The following is a 20,173-nucleotide window of genomic DNA, read 5'->3' on the forward strand; positions in this document are numbered from 1 at the left end:
GCTAAAAACAACACCAACAAAACGCAGCCATTCAGTATCATTCACCAAGGACAGCTGGAGCACAAATTAATTTTTCTTAATAGCTGAAACTCAGGATGTTCTTGGTGGTATCACAATGAAAAAATGATTTGCGTACCTTCTTTTTTGAAGCAATAAATTCTCTGTCTTTACCAGGGAAACTAATAACAACATAACAGTCTTGCTTTGAGTGTGGTAGAAAAACTTAAATCACTAGACTAACAACTCCTTTGGGAGACAATGCCTGCTGTAATGCTGGAGGAGCTGTCCCTATAGAGTGGGCAAGTGAGGGGACTGTGCACATGGTAATTACTCAGAGAAGATCTCAGCAGCACAAGTAGGCAAGCAGATGCACTTTTACTGATGTTTGTATTTCTGTTTCTATGCGCGTGTTCCTGCACTTCCAGGAACTCAGCAAGGTTTACTTGGTAGTGCAGGCTTCATTATTACTTTTTTAAATGCTTTCCATTAAATGTAGGTCTGTTGGTCGTGATGTTCATTGATGTGCTGGTTTTGTATTACATGGTTAAAAATGCTATGGACAAAGTTTAATAATTAAATCCATTATTAATGTCTCCTTAAGAAGACAAGAGGAAGGCCATGCATGTTGATTCAGTGCTACAGATGTGGGCTCTGAGAGAAAACAGATTAAAATATGAATGCTGCCCTCTAAACAAATACACCCCCAAAAACCTCAGTCTTTAGAATACTGCAGAATTTGAAAGCTAATAACCAAAACAACAGGAGAAGATTTAATCTTTTAATCAGCTGCTTGCTGTACGTGTAGGAGTGATTTCCATAAGCTTTGTCGCCTCCATAAATGACAACTGATCCTTTACGAGATCACGCTGCAGGTAAAATGTGGTCAGTACAAAGCCAGCTTGGCCTGGTTCATCAGCAGTCCTCCAAGGATAGAGCTCCCCATGGACAGCCCTCAAGGATTATGTAGAGTTGACTATACCAAGACTCAAGATATCACAGATGTCACAGATCAAGACTCAAGACATCACTTTTTGGTGTGTTTAGAATATATTTTAGCCAACACAATGGCAGGTCACATATCAGAAGAATCTGGCCTCCAGAAGAAGGAGTACTTTTGGAGATTTGGCGTTCTTCAGGAAGGAGTACGCTGGCAGCTGACAGAGACGGGAAGATAAACTGTAAACCCAAAATTTAGTTGCCAGTGTGCCAGCCACAAAAGCTGAGATTATGGAAGACAAAGGCACAGTGGGAAACTGATAATAGAAAGTTGCACAAATCCCATTCCCAAGTACCAGCTTTGACATGTTTGACTTAATAAAAATTCTTTCCTGTGTTTATGTAGAGCTAAAGATGAAATTCCAGTCTCTAATGTTCCTAAAATTTTGACTTATTGGAAGTGATTATACAGTTCAGAAATACAGTAATTTGTGCAATTGCATCCTGTGCATTAACTGGAATATGATGTTGAAACAAATTCTATCAATCTGGAATTTGTTGGAATCAAAAACTGTGTATAATACTGGTGGCTAGAAAGTGGGAGAATTTGGGGTTTAAATTCATCACCAGTAAGCTGATTTATTTTCTGCAAGCTAAAATAGAAAATTATTTGACAATAACATGTTATTTACACAGTAGAATAGGGCAGTGTTTAGTAATTACAGTTTCTTTTAATATGGGACTTTGTCTAAAATGGTATTGGTAAGTTTAATCATAAGAACAGGTCTTCATTCTGGGAACTTTAGTGCTTTCCAGCCTTTCTAAAGGTACCAGAAACATACAGCATTACAGTAAGAGTGGATTCATTGAAGGCCAGAGAGGGAGTAGGCAGTTCATTTAATTAATTGATCACTTTGAAAATTGTAATGAAAACAGTCATGCAAGTCATTAAGATGAATCTCTTCTTCTTCACAAGGTAGTTGGGAATTGACCTTTGAATGGGTTGCCCTTGTGATCTTGCCAGCTCTGGTGTCTTTACCCTGACGCTTAAGAGTGTGTTGTGATGGTTTTGGACAAAATACAAGGACTTGTAGGTGACTTTGTAAGTTGTATAATTTTGACTAAAATTCTACATCAACTTGATTAATTTTCCAGATCTTGTCATCAGTTTGGAGCTGTGATGAACAAATCTGAGTTGCTAAGAGTCACTTTTAACACTGTATTAAAAAAAAATTGTCAGACACTGTTAATTATTTACTGTTTTACTGTGACCAGACCTGTAATGTACATGTACATGGTACATTATTAGGAGGAAAATAGATTTTGTTGTTTATTTAATAAAGATAAATTCCCATTTCAGAAATAAGATTAAAAGTTTAAAACATTCATAAAGCAGCACTGGGTAAAAAATTTGCAATCTTTCAGATGTTTCTAAAAGCTCGGAGACTGCAAAATGCAGAGCTTTTCTAAGACCTCTTACAAAAGGTTTTAGAAATCCCTAAGATAGCCAACTACGCTAAGATACCTGTAGCTAACCTCATCCATAAGAGAGATATTATGGATTTTTATTTGAGAGACATTAGTTGTCAGGTTACATTTGAAATTTCTTAGTGCTCATTGAGAGTTTGAGGAAATATGCTTTGATTTTTATGTTGTTAAGTTTTTAGCAAATATTGCAAGTTGCTGTATATTAAATAGTGCTTGTTCTGCTAGTAGTTTTCCAACATCTGTTTCCTAATGAGGAAAAATATGAGCAAAATAAACGACCTCTTTGGAAAACATTGAATTTCTAGAATAACCAAAAGCTAATGTAATAAACATTAACACGAACTGCCTTGATTTCGTAATCACTAGCTTGTATCTGTCTTATTTATGTAACAAGTGCAATAAATTAATGTTACAGTTGTTGTTGCTCATCTTGAAGTGAGGTGGAAAAAGAGGAATGATCCAGGATAAAATATCTGTCAGCTTCTTAAGTCATTGGACTGTCATTGAAAACTGGGTGTTTGGGAAGATAATAATAATCTGCAGAAGCTGTACCTCAAAATTCTTTGGTACTTGCTATAAAGGAGTGTTGGCATCCTGTAATACAGAAATATGGATGGTTATAAATTGTGCCTTTAATAAGTAGAAATACTGTTTAAGGTCTCTGCAAACCTTAGTGGTTACAGAAGCAAGAGATTGTCTTTTTCCCAGTGTTGTAACAGAACTGAGGCCAAATGTGTGAGCTTTCCCTGTTCTTTGCTCCTTATTGTTTCTCTTGGAAGAGAAGGTAATTTGCTCTGTAATTCATTAATGTTGATCTTGTTAAATTAAGCAGTAATGCAGGAGAAACTGAATTTTAAAAGTTAAGCCATGTGTTCCTGATAGAGTTGAAGCAATGAAGTTGTGGGAGCCAAGTACATAGGAGGTCTGTGACCACATATTGCTGATTTCTTCAATAAATGCCAGTTTGGTTTGCATTAGATCTGCCATCCAAAATAAGCAAACCAATGACTAACTCAAATTCAGCATGACTTAACTATAAAAGGTGAATTAAACATTTTAAAGATAATATTTGTAGAGCTCCAATCTGTGAGAGTCTAGGATTGATTTCAGTTGCACAGACCTAAGCTGCAGTCAGTGGTACTTAGTGGAGGTAAAGGCAGAGCAGAAATCAAAGCAGCCCTACTGCTACTGTAGATAGCCAAAGCCAGCTGGAGCAAACCCCAGTGTTGCACATGGAGCTTCTGAACCTGCCCAGTCTGATTTTCATCTCCTGAAGGGAGTGCTTCCTCCTTCACCTACCAGGCAGTTCCTTGCTGGAAACAAATAGCTCTTTGTTACTCTGGTCATATAATATTCTAGAAGTGCTTGACCTAGGCCTCTTCAAAGGCCTGTGAACGAGAGCCTGTGAATTTTAACAGACTCTTTAACTCCATTAACCATTTTCTTTGAAAAAAAGTCCCTGGACTCCTAACAGCTAACACTTCCTCCTGCAAGTGTCTTGAACTCTTTTTTAATTTTATATTCATGTGCCAGAATTGAAAATCCAGTTGCAAAGGAGTCTGTCTATTCTATCCCCAATTACTTGTTCAGCGTTAATGACAAGAAGGTGAGTAGGTATGGAAGACTCTTATTTTCAGGATCTAATCCAGAAATCTGCTATGAAATGTCAATAATATGCAAACTGGCACCTGTGTTTTCAGATTTTCTGCTCTTCAGCCAGGCCTACCTAAAATAGTAAGGAAAAAAAAAAGACACTTATTTCCATCATAATGAAGCTACTGTTAGGGTAGAGCTTTGGGCAATTACAAAAAAAAAACCCCAAAAAAACAAAAGCCAAAACTGTAAACCCTTTAAAATCTTTAGTCTCTTTAACTTAATTGACTTGTGTTCTTTCAGTGACCTTGTATAGTCTGTGGAGTTCTGTGATCATAGAATCATTGAATCACCTGGTTTGAAATGGACCTCAAAGATTGCCTAGTTCCTACTCCTCTTTTGTGAGGTTGGGACACCTTCCACTAGAAGAGGCTCTTCAGAGCCCCATCCAGCCTGGCCTTGAACACCTCCAGGGATGGGACATGCACAACTGCTCTGGGCAGCCTGTTCCAGTGCCTCACCACCCTCACAGCAAAGGATTTCCTCTTAATATATAATCTGAGCCTGCTCTCATTCAGTTTGAATCCATTCCCCCTTGTCTGTCACTATAGGCTCTTGTAAGGCTCTCTCTTGCAGGCTCCCTTTAGGTACTGGAAGGCTTCAATATTTTTGAGGCTGAACAATCCCAGTTCTCTTAGTCCATCCTCATGGGATGATCTGGTAAGAATACAGCAGCTCCTCTCAGTGTAATTACGTTCTCCTTGATGAAATTAGAAATATGTTTTTTCTGCATCTTGTTCTGGCTAAGTAGCAACCTGGAGTAGTCATCCTTTCTCTTCCTGCCTGTTGCAGTCTTCCTTCCCTCTGTCTGACAGGTCTAGTCTGTGACTTGGTTTTCACATGTTACTCTGGGCAAACAGCCTTTAACTTCTCTTCAGTCAGATGTGTTGAAACATTCTGCAGCATTAGCTGTTTGTGAAATTGAATGCAGCAGTTGGCTGTGACCTGATTTTTATTTCCACCTGGACAGTCACATTCCAAGTGAGAGCATTATGAAGAAGTACTAAAAAGTGTGGGGCAAGCTCCTAAGTGCAGTAAGATTCCAGAAGCAGGTTGGATATAAGCTCTATATCCAAACACAAAACAACAAATTGAACTTCCAAAAATTGTGGTTTAAGGCATCTGGACACAGTATGTCAAGTGACCATTGGGTCTTTGGGGCCAGCTCTTTGACTTCCAGATGTGCTGTTGTTACCCTAAACTCCTGGCTAGCATAGACAAAGCATTGCTTTAGTCAGGCATGGATTTGTGCCCTGGCATCACAAGGCTGCTATTAGTATAGATGTGTAATAGTATGAATATTGTTTTGATAGCTATTTTTCTGTGTGGATATACCCTTAGGTATGAGAGTCCTAACCATCTCTAGCTCTACCCCATTCAGAGTCATGTACAGTTTATCATCTGGAGTGAGTATATGATGTATTTGTTTCCATTAATAACCAGATTGGAAGGGAAATGAAATAATGTTTGGGTTTTGGACAGAAAATAAAGAATGCCTTTCCAGATGTCTGAAGCTCCCACCTTTTGCTACTGCTGTGACTTTCTTGTTTGGAGACAGATTTCCTCAAATCTTTTTTATGAGAACACCACTTTATTGGTATTGGTGTTAAAAAGGAAACATCTTGTACTGTTCCCATTTGTGTTGCTGAAGTTCGGCACGAACAGGTCGTGTTAAATACTGTGCAGTGCATCATTTGAAATGTTCAGCATTGTGATTTTTGGCTGTCAGATCTGTTACGTAAATCACAGTTTGATTGTCTTCAAGATGGAGCTTTCTGCTACAGTCTGAACAACACTGAAGTTTCTTGGTTTTGGAAAACTGAATTTCCTGTTGTGTCCGTCTGGCACATATGGATGAGAATTCACTAGCATCACCAGAGCAACAGAACCAGCCAAGGACAAACGTTTGGCATGTTTTATACTGCAAAAGTCTCATTTCAAAATCAAAACTTGCATATGCATATACTTTAAATGAAGTGGTAAGTGCTTAAAAGGTGGACTAGAATAAAAAACATGCCAGTGTTGCTGTTGCATCTTCTTCAGTAAAAGTTGCATCAGCCATCTTTTGGCCAGGGCACAGTTTGTACATGGGAAATTCTCTTTCCACAGAAAACATGGAATGATAAGCGAGTCTTCCATTTTTTTGAGGGACCTGAAGTACAGTAGACCCATTAGGTTCCTCATATTGGCTGGAAACTGTTGTGGCTGCTTTCATCCATTTGTGAGAGACCTCTTGTGCTTTGTTTTTCTTCTGAGCCTTTGACTCATCAGTCCCTCTATTTTCTCATGGATTGAACTCTCAACTCCATGAGTATTCCTTGGTTGTGTTTTCATACACATTATGAAGAACAACTTAGGCAGCAACTGGATGCCCAAGATACAGGAAGGATCTTTGCTTAACCAGGGTGGATAGAAATTAAGTCTGCCTAATATGCCTAGTAAGAAAGTGTCCAAAAAGTTCTTTTTATGCAAAAGCGGAAAAAAAAGTCTTCTGAAGAGAGATCCTGGTGGCACATATTCTGCTGTGTGTTATGTTCATGCCTAATATTGTAGGCCATAAAAGAAAGCATAAGTATTTTAGGCTTCTTGCAGAGTTTATTGCTGAAGGTGAGAGCAATGTTTCTGGTTAAAGTTGTCTTTTTTAATAGGTTCATAGGCTAGCTCTCCATAGGCAAATACAGTCGCCAAACTATGCAGGAGCCTTAAACCTTTAATTTTTATGTCGTGGTCACATATCTTACTTGAAAAAGATTTTTTTTTCCCTTGGATTTTAAAGATGTTAGAGTTCAGAATATTTGTTGGAACATTTTTAATTAACAATTTTTGAAAGAGTTTCAAACATTAAGGTAAGCATACAAAGAAAGTGCCAGATAAGATAAAAATTAAATACTGAAGAGAATTAGTCATGCCTCAAGCTTGTGCTGGTTGATTCTGAAAGTTTTTGTTTTAGTACGAGTTCCCATTGGGCTCTTCAGAATAATTTCTGTGTTTTGAACTAGATTTCCTGTTTGTTCACACTTTAAGTTATATTTTTAAAAAGTTTTCATGGCTAAATATGTTTCAGTGATAGTAATACAAAGAAAAATGAAGTTATTTATCTAATTTTATTTTTCTAATTGGAGAGAAAATAGATGTTTCTCACTTGCAAATTGAAAAGGTCGAGCAGAAAGTAGCTTATTACCAATTTCCATTATATACACAAAATCCCAAATACTCTTGTTTGGAATAAGGAATACCTAATTTTAAAAACATGAACACCTCTGGTCTTCATCAGAACAGTGAGAGAGTTATGGCTGTTAAAAAACTGTACCAGATACCTTGCAAAGGAAGCTTCTCTTTTATGAGCTGTAACAGTAAGAACTGAACACTTCTTTTTGTTGATGCATTTAGTTACACACATTATCTGTAAACAAAAAGACCTAGCGGGTGCTACAATGAGCTGGTTCATCCAGTAATAATGAAATGTATCAACTGCCATTCAGTGGAATGGCTGGAGGAGGAAGGTGTTGCCATTCTGCAAGGGAGACTGTCACTCAGAATGGACCAGGAAATGAAGCTTACATAACTTGGCCTAATTATTTTCTATATGCATTTTAGTTTGACCAATAGTAAACTATCTTCATTAATTAAAACAGATGTGCCAAACTAGTTTGTTTTACTGCTGTTTCAGAACAAAAGGTTATAAGGATTTAAGCTTTAAAAACGTGATTTTTTTTTTAGGCTAAATCCTTGTTTGGTGACCAGAGCTGCCTATCTTGATGTCCTTGTGATGCTGAGTACTCACCTGGGGAAGTTTCAAAAGCAAGGTAAGTCAATATACTCTTCTATACATCAGATTTAATATTTATACCTATTTCTGAGCTCTGTTGAATGTGGAGAAACAATAGTATATTACTTGTGCTCAAGGTATCTACCGACTTCTGAAATCCTTTAGCTGCCTTGTAGAAGGCCCTTCATTCTGCCCTCTCAAAGTCCTAGGTTTTATTGAGGAGAAAAAAACCGAGGTACAGTTCCATGTCAAGGCTTGAAGTGATGGTCTTGCAGTATTCCTAGTCCTAGAATGGCTAGCAACAAAAAAGATCCTCTCCTTGTTCCAAAATGTTGTTTTTTTTAATCCAAAATCCACATCCTGGACTATTGCAACTTTAACCTGTCCAGAAAGCCACAGAAATGTTCTTTCGTGGGACACCTGAAATAGTTTCAGGGAAAGTGTTTTCTGATGTTTAGAAATTTTATAAAAAACAGCTCTGAGAGCTTCTTTCAGTTTCTTTTTCCATTTTGATTCTTTATCAGTGGGAATTTTTTTAAGAACCGGTGAGAACTATCAGTGGTTTTAATGTTGTAGATTACAGTTAGCAACAGTACAAAACAAGCTGTGAACAATAAGAGAAACAAAGGTATGGAGGAAGGGACACCCTTTCACGTGTGCCAGTGTGTAGGCAGCTTTCAGTCAGCTCTAAGTAACTTCCTTGTGGGCCTATTTTGTTCATTTCTTGTGAACAAATGAGTAATAAATTACCTTGTCAGTCCAGGAAGGCAATTAATGAATAGTTCTGTCATTTCATTAAAATTTTAAACACTGCATTTAAGACGCTGGAACGGTTCTTTATTTCACAGTCATGTTGTGGGCACTGTTAATTTTTAAACCAATTCCTTTTGCTTTTTTTGCCTAGACCTTTAGTTGTAGTTCCATTCTAATTCTAAAATTCCTATTGGTGTGATTTCTTGTGAATGTACAGTTCAAATAGGGATAATAGTCAGGAAAGCAAATTGGTGGTGAACATGTCTGAAGTTAACTTCTTCAGACAGGCTGATGCAGAATTAGCCCTTACAACATAAGGACAGACATACAGAGTTACTGGGCAAGGGCCACGTGCTTTATAGGGTGGAATGTACCACCTTATCTAAAGCAATTTCAGTATAACATTTCTCTTGGGATATTTTTTTTTTCCTGGCTCATTACTGGTTTTTCTGGGGCTAAGCTATCTCTACCAACAATAATTCTTATATTAAAATATATATGTTCAACCTTCAACCATATTTGGGCTCATCACCCTTTTACTTTGAATACTACTTTTTAAAAGAGATCCTTTGGAGAATATTAATTTTTCCACTTTTTAAAACATGGTCCTCTACCACTACTCAGCTCCTTTATGGTATGAATCATCCTGATTTTTCTGTATTCTCTTCATCTGAAGTTTTTTTTCATCTTCTGATTATTCTTGTCACTCGCCCTTCAGCTCTATTTTTGTATTTTCTTTTAGGAAGGAACAGCCAGTACTCCAGGGGAGGGCTCCTTGTTTTGCTTACTTAGTGGGCATTGCATTTCCTTTATTTTCCTCTTTCCTATTTCAGTTATGGTAGGGTTTTTTTTTTTGTCTGTTCTGGTTTTTAAACAATTGCTGCACATTTGCAAAGGCTTTTATGGACCTCTCCACACCAGGAAACTCCCTTCCTTTTTTAATGCCCCTGACTTGTGAATAGCCCTTTGAGCCTGAGGGACTGCACCATGCTGTGGCTGGATTACCAACTGTAGTGAATTCATTTATTTTTCAAAGCTCATGTGGACTGTACCAAACCTGGGTGCTGTAAGGTACAATTTCTGCAGACGGGAAGCAATTATTTTTGCAGATTCTTTCTGCTCTATTATAGTTCATTCATATTGTTTTGCTTAAAAGTTTCATTCCTACATAGGTTTAAAATTACATATTTCAAGCAGTGTCTACAGAGAGTAAAAACTTAGGCTGGAAGAACTGTTTTGAAAACCTAAAGATACATTTGGGACAATTTTATGTATCACAGGCAAGAAGCCCTTCTGAAAGGAAGGAGTTATGTGTTTATATTAAATAGAAACTGAGTGTCCCATGACACAGTAAGAGAAAGACTAAACTCAACAGTTAAAATGGAATGTTTTGAGTCTCCCATTTAAATGTTTTAAAGATATGATTATTAATTGAAGCGTTATACTTTTCTGAGATTAAATATCTTACTCATGTATGCATATCTCTGGTTATGAGCCAATTTTTCTCTGTTCTAATCTTGATTTGTAAAGTTGTTTCAATGAATAAAGGGTGAGGAACAAATCCAAATAAAACTGTTTCTTGATGTGTTTATCTAAGAGGCCCCAGGAAGTGCTGTATATGAGTTCCAGGCCACAGGCTGAAACTGATTTTCATCAACAGAAATGGGAATGCAATGTAATGAGCCTGCAACTGGTTAAAATCAGACCACTTCTAATTGATTATGCCTGTCTAAAGAGGCTACAATTACAAAGAGGTTTTCAGAGAACAGCTCTGCCTAGGCCTTTCCTACATTATGATTATTTTCTGTAAGTGATTTGTTGTTTTCAATTAATAAAATCTGTCTCTTAAAGTGTAGGGATAGCCCTTAGGGAATTTCCTTCACAAATTCAAAAAACATCGGCTTTAAAATGTTGGCTAACGAAGGCAGGGAGTAATGGATACCAAAAGCATCTTGTCCAGCCAAAAATTTACTGCTGGTTAAATTATGATTATTTATCTTAAACAAAACAAAACAACCCAAACCCCATAGTTACTCCTATTTGCTGGACTGGATGGAAGTGTTGCCTGATTCATGTCGGGAAAACACAGTTTTCTTTCCTTGAGGTGATAGGCAAAATCTAGAACTTTTTTCTCAGCTCCTGAAGTGTCTGAGGGCTGAGCAGATATACTGAGACAATACATATAGCCAAGACTATATAAACTCAAAAATATTTTTATTCTGTTATCAGTTGTGGTTGGAAACAAGCCTTAAACAAAAGAAAAAAGTTAAAATATACTATTTTTATATTTATTGAGAGTAAAGGAAGTTGTTACCAGGTATAGGATAATTTGATGAGGTAGTGTCTATTGTCACTATTAATAGTTGTTGGTAGTGTCCAGGGAATTTATTCTTGCAGACCTCTTTGACGTATTTTCTCCACATTGACTGTTTTTATAGATCAGAAATCACAAATGTCTAGGGCCTTTCTATTCTCATGGGAGAACAATGCAGTCCTCCTGCAGAGGATATTCTGGCATTTCTACCCTGTTTCTAATATTACAGAGGACTAAAGTAACCTTTGTAGGCATAGTGTGGTGGGAAAAATTACCTCGAGACCAGGTGAGAACATGTTCAGCCTTAGCTGTGTATATGATTATTTGCAAGTTCACAAGTTTTGATCAGGAATTATAAGTAGAGCTCCAGACTTATGTGTGCATCTGAGGTTATATGCTTTCCTGTGCACTCAGAGATGGGCTTTGCAAGAGATGGAATACAGGACTCTGGTGTGATCACTGTTTCACTAAATCAGATTCCTCTGTTGAATATATGAACTTCTGAGAGGATCTGTCATAGACATTCCTGCCTTCAGATCTTCTGGAAAATGGTGTTTGAAGCACAACAACAAGACTAGAGTATTACTGTGATATGCAGTGCTGCTAATGCAGGAGCCAGAATGTTGAATTGCAGCAAAAGCTCAGATCTGGGATGCTCTGTCTCTCTGTAACAGATGAAGAATGCCACAAGACAGAGTGGTCACATCTCCTTCTTGATCACATCTTGAAAAATTTTCCTTGTAGTATTTCATCTTTTGATCAAGGGAAAAGTGGATGCAACTCTCTATAATGTACTTGACTAATAGAAATGCATTTTGGCCAGGGTTGTGTTCCAAAAAATGGCACTTGTTGGTAGAGCTCTGTCAATGTAAGTGAAGTAGGATGTGGAACAGAAGAGGGAAAAGATGAAAGAAAATTTTGCTAAGGATAATCCTGCCAATTTGTTGCTTTATCCTGTATATATGCTGTCAGTCTGGTTTGGCCTGTTGTCAAGTATAGTGTCTTCAAAATTCAACTTTGGTGGGAAAGAGAAAACATTTAAACAGGACGTCAAATAGGTTGAATCTGTGATTTAGAAAAAGATGCCATTTGTAGTCCAACTGAGCATTTTTCCTTTCTCCATTTGTGGTGGAAGAATTTATAAAAGTTCTTGAAATTAACCAAACTCCAGTGTTGTAGTTAACCGTGGGAACAGTTATTCAGTATTTATGTGATTAATCCTCTGCATAGAGATTGTTTTGATACCAAAATGGAGTAGCCAGTATTCTACTCTAACTTATTTTGTTTCCTTGAGTTTTGCAAAAACATAATTCCATTTTCTTGCTTTCTTCCAAATACCTAAACCTTCTGTAGATGTAGGTTAAGATTCTTAAATTCTGCTCATGAACTAAAGAAATGGTTGCAGACAATACTGTGCATTATACGTGTGTGTGTATGTGATGAGAAACATGAGGTATTATTTCAACTGCTGGTTTTGTCCTCAAATACAATGAAATACTTTTTAAAATAACATACAGAGCAAATACCATTTCTTTGGTTATATTTGTCCTTTTTAATTGGAAGTTATAAAATGCATTGATAGAAATAATATGGATTATCAAACTTATGGATGCTTTGCAGTGCTTTGTAATGCAAGCACAAATTGCTCTTTACATAGGAATTGCTTATATGTTTCCCTGAATTATGTGATTTGTAGGTCTTTTAAATAGCATTTGAAGGTTCTGGCCACTTTGTTTTCTGTATCATAGTTCCTAATATTTTCTTATTTTGGAAAGAAGCTAGATAGTAGCCAAGTTTTCCTGCAGGCTAACTTACAAACTGATGATTTTTGAATGATAAAAATTTGTCAGGGATAACTAGGTTGATTATTTTAGCCATACTTGAATTTTCTTTACCTAGATTCTTAAGAAGTGTGGCCAAAGAATTATTTTAATAAAAACGTTGGCAGCTTGTTAATGTGTGTTTTGGTTATTTGGTCTAATTAGCTTGTAGTTAAATTTACTCTTAACATATTGAGGGCAGTTTTTGTTTATTATACCAGAAATTATATAAAGGTTGCTGATACATTGACTGTGACACTGGGTAAATTTTTTTTATTTTGAGTTAAGAAAGGTATACATTTAAAACATTTATAGGGTGATCTAAATGCCCTGTGCCTACTAACATCAAATTAGACAAGTCAAAAGGAAATATTTTTAGGTACTCAGTGTTCTAATTCAGTGCAGACAGGAGAATGAGTAAGTTGAGGGTGGCATTGTTGGAAGTCTAAGGCACAGGGAGTGACTGGGAGTTGCCTGGACAGTAAAATGCCAGCGGCAGAACAAGTCAGGGATGTTGAAGTGGTCCAAAGACTGACCAAGGGTTAGTTTGAGACAGAAGAACAAAATGGGCCAAGAATAAATTTTTTTGAGAAAGGAGATGGATATGTGCAACACCAACAGCTGTCAAAGAAACGTTGGAGGCAGAACTTGTGACACAGGTAGAGGAGGAGGAAAGTAAAAGTGTTTTTAGAATGATGGCAGAGACAGTGATCAGAGGAGGGTTGTGGAGGGTAGGCACAATACTGCTGTAATGCTGTGTTGAGCAGGGAATATGGAAAGGTGTTTCATGAAATAGGTGACACTAGGGGAAAGTAGAATTGGTCATGTTCATTAATGTTAGCAGTTAAAATTCTGTCCCCACGTGAAGAGAGACTGCTTGTCCTTTCAAAATCAGGTTCTCTTCAGATTCCAACGTGTTCCACTGACTGACTTGCACTGTCTCTGTGGGTTTTTATAGAGTTATATGAATGCAAAATACTGGAGAAGTCAGTGCTGGGCCAGAGAGAAGCTGCAAGAAAAAATACCTGTAAGAAAAAATAGCTGTTGCAGTGTCCAGATAAAATGGAGCTTTTTTCCACTTCTTTTTTCCTTTGGAAACTTTCCCTTATGCTGTACAAAATGCAGTGGGATACTTGTGTCCTCAACAATAAAATATCCATGGATTTTGGTAATCAGTCATGTTTATAGTTTTGAATTGTATTGTGAGTTCTGATGCCTAGTCTCTGATGTTGAAGAAGTTGCAGATGTCTTTAAAAGAAAACATCCTGCTTAAAATATGCCCTTTTTATGATCATCAACAGTCACCTTAGTATAGCTGTGTAATGAAACAGACTTTTCTGTTCTCTTTGTGGTTTTGTTTCCATTTAGCAGAGACTTTGCCTAATCCACTTTTAATAAAAAGAAAAACTACGAAAGAAAATACTTTTCCTTAGTATTTGTCTAGGAAAATCTCTTCTTGGCACTGATTACCTTTCAGCCTACTCCCTATTCATATGATCTGTTCAGATGTCTGTGGATGGTAGTTAGAGAGTGGATTTTAACTTCAGTTCATAAACAATTGCTCTTTCTTGCAGGTCTTGTTGAAAAATGATAAGTATCTAGATTTTTGATGCTCAGAGCCCCTTCCCATAACAATATACTGCAGGAAAATCAGCATTTTATTGCTGCTCTTGCAATTTTTGTCTGCCCTTGCAGGGGGTCAGTAAGTTTCCTCATGCTGGTAGTAACTTCCCCCCTTTTCCCCTGCTTAGTTCTTTTTTTCTGAAGCCTCTGGAAGGAACATGGAAGATGGTTTGCATGCTCGAGGGCCTGTATAAAGGATTTAATCTTAATATTTATCTAGATACAAATACTTAGAGCTATACTAATCACATATACAGAAGGAAGCCCCTCACACAGTACACCTGATGATCAGGAGAGTTGTCCACTTGGCAGTAGCTAAATAATCTATGTGAAATTACCAAATCCTACAGAAATGTGTCAGCTCTGCAGGGTGGAGCAAGTTTAGATTTAAATATGGAAGGAATTCAGATTACTTCTCTCACTTTTGAACAGACTGTAGTGCCTCTGAGATGAAATATCAGCTGAGATGTCCATCAGCTGATGGTTTGTTACTCCCTAAGCAGGGACATTTTTTGTCATTGCTCTATGTATCTGCTTACTCTGGGAACAGACTGAACAGATCCTGCCTGCCACTGCAGGGAAGAGCAGAAGAAAGACAGGCAGGGTGCAGGTTTGGAACTGCTAAATTTTGAGGAAGTTTATAACTGGAGATTCATCCAATCTGCTGATTCTATTCTGCTCCTCTTCCTGTCCTCTTTATTTTCAGGTGGTGAAAGACCATTTTACTTCATATACATGACAGAACATCAGTTGATCACAAATAGGATTAAAAAAACCAGCTCCTCAAACCTAGATGCCGTGACATAGATGATGTGTGCATATATCAGTGTGGGGGACTGAGGATGTTTGTGTCGGGTGTTGGAGAGAACCAAGTGGTTGTGTAAGATGTCTCCTGTACTAGAAGCAGGCTGAAATTGTTGCTGTCCCACAAATGAAGCAATCCTTAAGGGGGAAAAAAAACCTAAATCCACTTAATTCTTGAAGGCTCTTTTGCATCTGTCAGCATCCTGGAGAGACTGCTGTTTGCCAGGACCCTTCTTTGGTCAGCCAGAATTTAGTCTCCCTTCTCACAGCAGCTGGCCATTCAAACTGTACAGTGATGTTTGTTTGTAAATAAAAGTATGTCGTTACTGTGTCTTAACAACAGAGGCTGACATTTGCTTTGGGAACCAGTGTGGTTTTCTGGTTTACTTGGATATTTTGATGTAAGCCAAAGGAAAGAGTTTACTTAAAGCTAAGCAGATGAGAAAACATTTACATGAAAGCCTGGAAAGACTTCTTAGTGATGAAGTTGAAAGCAGGAATATTTCCACTGCATTGTAATAAGACAGGGGCATTCTTTCCTTTTGTACATATTTGCGTGAAAAAAGAGTGTTGGAAAGCATGTGGAGCACAAGATGAATGCAGAAGGATTTGCTTTCTGGTGTGCTGAGGCTAAGCAAATATTCAGACAGTCTTATTTTGCTGACGGCCTTGCCATTGAGACATCCAGTTTTAAAAAGACTTTCTGTAAAATAGATGAGCCACAGTGTCCAGTCTTTCACAATTGCACAGGAAAAAAAGAAGTCATCCAGAAGTATTCCAAAGGAGAAGTATTCTATATGTACAGAAAAAGAAGATCTGTTGCCAAAGACTCTTGTATCACAGTCTCTGCAAGCTAGTAGTTCTGGGAGTGAGTAGATCCACTATGTTTTTTATATGTAAGTAGTTTTCCCCTTCAAAGATGACGACAGAAAGATAAGTTGTGCTGGCCTTGCAAAGTACAAATGGAAGTTTGCTGAGTTGGAAGGTCAGTCCATGGCCAGCTTCTGGAGTCCATGGTAGGGTCACCACTCTCTCTGATGTTGAGTTGCAGGCTCTGGTGAACTTGGCAGCATTGACACCAACAAAATGGAAGACAGCCTCCCCCTTTTTCCTAATTTTTTCTCTCTCCCTCTTGCTCCCTCTCTATCTCTCTCTGTGTGCACTTAATACTACTCTCTCTTTCCCTGCTCTGGAGCTTTGACCCTTCCATCCTGTCAGCTTTCCCATTACTGCTTGCATGTGGCTTACCTCAGTATAAAGCAACGTGGACAGGAGATGAAAGCATTTCTCCTGCAGTGCTCACAAATACAGCCTTGGTTTGAGGAGCTGAGCCAGTGGATGGGTGTGTTGCTGAAAGGCAGCTGAGGAGGGGAGCAGGCAGGGATTGGAGAGGGTGCAGTGCTCCGCTACTGAAGCTGTTTCTCTTCTTGAACAGAGGTGTTTGACCTTGAACCTTTTTCTTTCAGCTGCCTGGGATTATTTCTGTTGTTAAACTGCTGTCTGTGGACTCAGGCTGTGTAATAACTGAGACGAAGGCCTAATCCCTCTCCAAGGCAACCAGACAGTTCAGAAATTAAGGAATTCTGGCAGTTGGATACGTGTCGTGTGACACGGGCGTTAATGCTGGTTTATGCTGTGATGCCAGTGTGTAAAAGCCGCGTGTTTGGAGGGGGTTTAGAAATGTAGCAAATAAAAGATACAAGTTTGCATTGCTATGAGACGGAAGTCAGCTGTGTCATGTAGAGGATAATGCTGTGAGATGGCTTTGCCCTGATACTGGAGTTCCTCTGACTGCATCAAGTCCCTTCAGAAAAGAAACCGTAGTGAAAATGTGAATGACAGAGCTAGCGGTTGGGCAGTATGTCTGAAATTTTTTTACAAATACTGCATTTCTTTGAAGCGTGTCCAGAATTACTCAGAAATGGTTCTGTCTTATGTGCTAGACAGTGTACAACCATGTCAACTTTCTGTGTAAATGTCAAACAAATTAAGGTGGCTTTAGAGGAATCTGAATATGAAAGGGCAGGATATTTAACTGTAAATAGAAGGCTTAGGGAAATGTCTTCATGGACAACAAAATGAATCTATATTTGTGCTGTGGCTTCATGTCAGATTCAGGAATTTAGTAGGGCTATTTGGACAGGCTTTTAGCAGTGCTCAGTGTTTAATTATAAATAGCAAAGTTACATGACAATGAATTGTCTTCTTGCAGATACTGGAGAAATGTAAGTTTGTTTAATCTTGTATTTGCCTTTAGAGCATTTTTACCTTTAAAAAAACAAAAACTTCCTACATCCCTTAGCACTAGTGGCACTGTTCTCTGTTCTTTTGTGATTTTCACCTACTTACATTTAAATTTTGTGAAGTATAGCATGTTCATTTTCTTATGGTACAAGCTATGCAGACACTGAACTGGGCAAAATGATTTCAATATTATAAAATGGTTTATTCCTGATGATGATGGAGAAGGTTGAACTCAAGGGACATGAGTATTTCGGTCTGTGTGGGTGTGAAATAGGACCATTGATGACTTTTTTCTTTATTTTGTGTCTATGTTGCCAGCTCTGCTGAAGCCTGAAACCCTCTGGTATCACAGATGGCAGTGTCCTCTTTGTTCGCTCCAGGCGGTGGCCAAGCACTAAAGAAGGTTCTCAGGCTGTGCTGGGCCATGTGGACAAAGGTGCACCAGTGTAAATGGCTGAAATGTCATAGTTCCTGGGCTGATACATAAGAGGGGTTACAGTACAGCTCCTTTGTTTTCTTACCTATGTTAACTGTTCACAATAAATAAGAATAGGAAAAGTATCCTGGATTTTTTAATAAGTAAACTCTTCAGACTGATACAGGACAGGTCTGTTTATCTTGAAGGGGCATCTTCTTTATAGCAATTTTTTCTGACTAAAACTATGAAGGCATGAGATTTTCAATGTTATCAGAATGGCCTCTGTCATAATTTCTCCTGATTTCAGTTGCAGCTGAGTAGTCTGACAGACAGCACTATGTTCAGCCTGGTCTCTGACTTTAGAGCTAACTATCCACATTTTTTCCCACATATATTTAATGGTTTATTTCTGTTAATCACTTTCTGCAATGGCAGAAATGGTAGGTTTGTACAATTTGCAATATTCTATTACTAGCTTGGTTGAAAGAAATACTTACCAAACAAATGTAGTTGGTAAAGATTGCAGGCAGTCTGCAAGGTACTGTAGCATGTTTTAAGTTGTTTGAAACTTTCAACTCATGTGTTGAACAATCACAGTTTCAGGAAACTTTGTGTCCTTGTGTCTTTTGATTTAAATATGAATACATGTAATATCTAACAAAGCTTTTTATAATTTGGAATCAGTTTAAAATGAAGGAGAACTGTGATTTTCATTTCATGCCTGAATTTACCTTATGATACCTTTTGCAGCCCTGATATTTGTCAGCTTCACAGTCTGGAGCAAATGGCAACATCATCTGTTTGTTCACTTTACTGAGTGCCACTCTCATTGCAGGAATGCAAGTGCTTGACTTTTGGGAAGAGATGAAAAGAGTAATTTCAGATTCTGAATTGGTGTCTGGTATTCCCTACTCATCTGCAGTACCAGGACTGATACAGTATCTCCAGAGCATCACCAAACTTGTAATATCAGTGCTGTCAGTGGCTGCAGGTCCTGACATCCAGAGCTGTGGTTCAGCTGCTGCAAAAGAAATGGCCAAGCCCTCACTGTCAGTAGCTCATCTCCTGCACTGTGAGTTCCATGAAGTGCGTCTGCTGGCATTGGAAGCAATACTGCTGTGCCTGAAACAAAGAAATTCCAAGCAGATTGCAGAAGGAAGAGGAGGTGTATTATGTTTACCCACTGATTTGGAAGACACTCTTCTCACAATGGCTCTGAAGGAAACGAATCCCCAGTGTTTTTGCAAGGTAAGAGGGTGTTTTTTATTGACATTTTGTATGTTTTCAGTAAATTATGTTTTTAATTTTTAGATCATATTTGCAATTTTCAAAAATATATTTAAAATGTGCATTATGTTTTTTAAATAGTAGATGAGTAGTTGGGGTTTTTTTTGCACTGAACAGGAGCTGTGCAATAATTTTGTAACAGATGTTCTTGTGTAAAAGCAAGAACTTCCTCTTTCCTTTCTTAGAACTGTCCAGAGAGAATCCTTTTTTTCTTGGAGTGGAGCTTAAGTCAGTGTTTTATTGATCTCAAATGTCTTGAGACTGTCTGTAAATTCTTTGTTTGTGAATTGTGTCTGCAGGTGCTGGAAATTCTTTATAATATGGATCTCAGAAATTTGCTTCCAAAGACTGAATGCTCTATAAAAATGAATCCAAATGAGCTCTTAACCTGGAGTTTAAACCTTGCAGATAACTCCAGCAGGTATGGTCTGTCATGCATGTTGAAATACTTACATTTTAAACACTTTCAACATTGAACATTAATATATTATTTTGGGACTGCACTTTCATTTAAAAATCTCTGTTTCAGAAAAGAGAGTGTGGTTTATTCGAATAAAGTGGGTTCATGAGAATTTATCTGAATTATTCAAAAGGCCCACAAGTCATACTAGCACCCTGTAAATGTCCAGTTGTAGAGTTCCTGAAACAAGAAGTTACTTTGGCTGTCCAGTGGGCATGGTTCTTCCTGATGCTAATTGGAAAACACCCACTTTACTGTAGAATTAACAATTAGTATTAATGATCCAGCCCTACACTCATTTGCTGTGAATCTGCCATCCCTCCTATCCTGGTTTATGGGCAGATGGTTTGTAGAAAGAATGACAGATCTCATTTAACTTGTTGGATTGGCAGAAATGGTTAATCCTAATCCTTAGGGTTTGCACTCCTTATAGAGACTGTAAAGTCAGCAGAAAGCATTGAAAATCTGGAGCCAGATTGTAGGTCCTACTGAATTAGAAGCTGTGCCCATGCATTCATAATGGCATGCACAAACAGGCTTACAGTGTCCAGACTTAAGGGTATGACATCCTGTTTCTGATAGTGTTTTAAGCCATGCAAACATT

General features: G+C 37.9%; 1 protein-coding gene across 4 annotated transcripts in view; it reads left to right on the top strand.

Moving 5' to 3' along the window:
- The window catches only part of THADA (THADA armadillo repeat containing), a 150,919-nt gene that overhangs the window by 97,487 nt on the left and 33,259 nt on the right, over positions 1–20,173 (top strand). For 2 of the 4 annotated variants that reach the window (XM_039698016.1, XM_039698017.1), the window contains exons 30-32: positions 7,798–7,883; positions 18,658–19,070; positions 19,409–19,530. In XM_039698016.1, coding sequence (XP_039553950.1) covers positions 7,798–7,883; positions 18,658–19,070; positions 19,409–19,530 — 621 coding nt within the window. Of the gene's footprint in view, positions 1–7,797; positions 7,884–17,722; positions 18,160–18,657; positions 19,071–19,408; positions 19,531–20,173 lie in introns of those variants that run through there. The other 2 variants (XM_039698018.1, XR_005626409.1) reach the window with 2 other exon arrangements.

This window comes from Passer montanus, unplaced genomic scaffold, assembly GCF_014805655.1.
Source record: "Passer montanus isolate IOZ18808 unplaced genomic scaffold, ASM1480565v1 scaffold12, whole genome shotgun sequence".
NCBI lineage: Eukaryota > Metazoa > Chordata > Aves > Passeriformes > Passeridae > Passer > Passer montanus.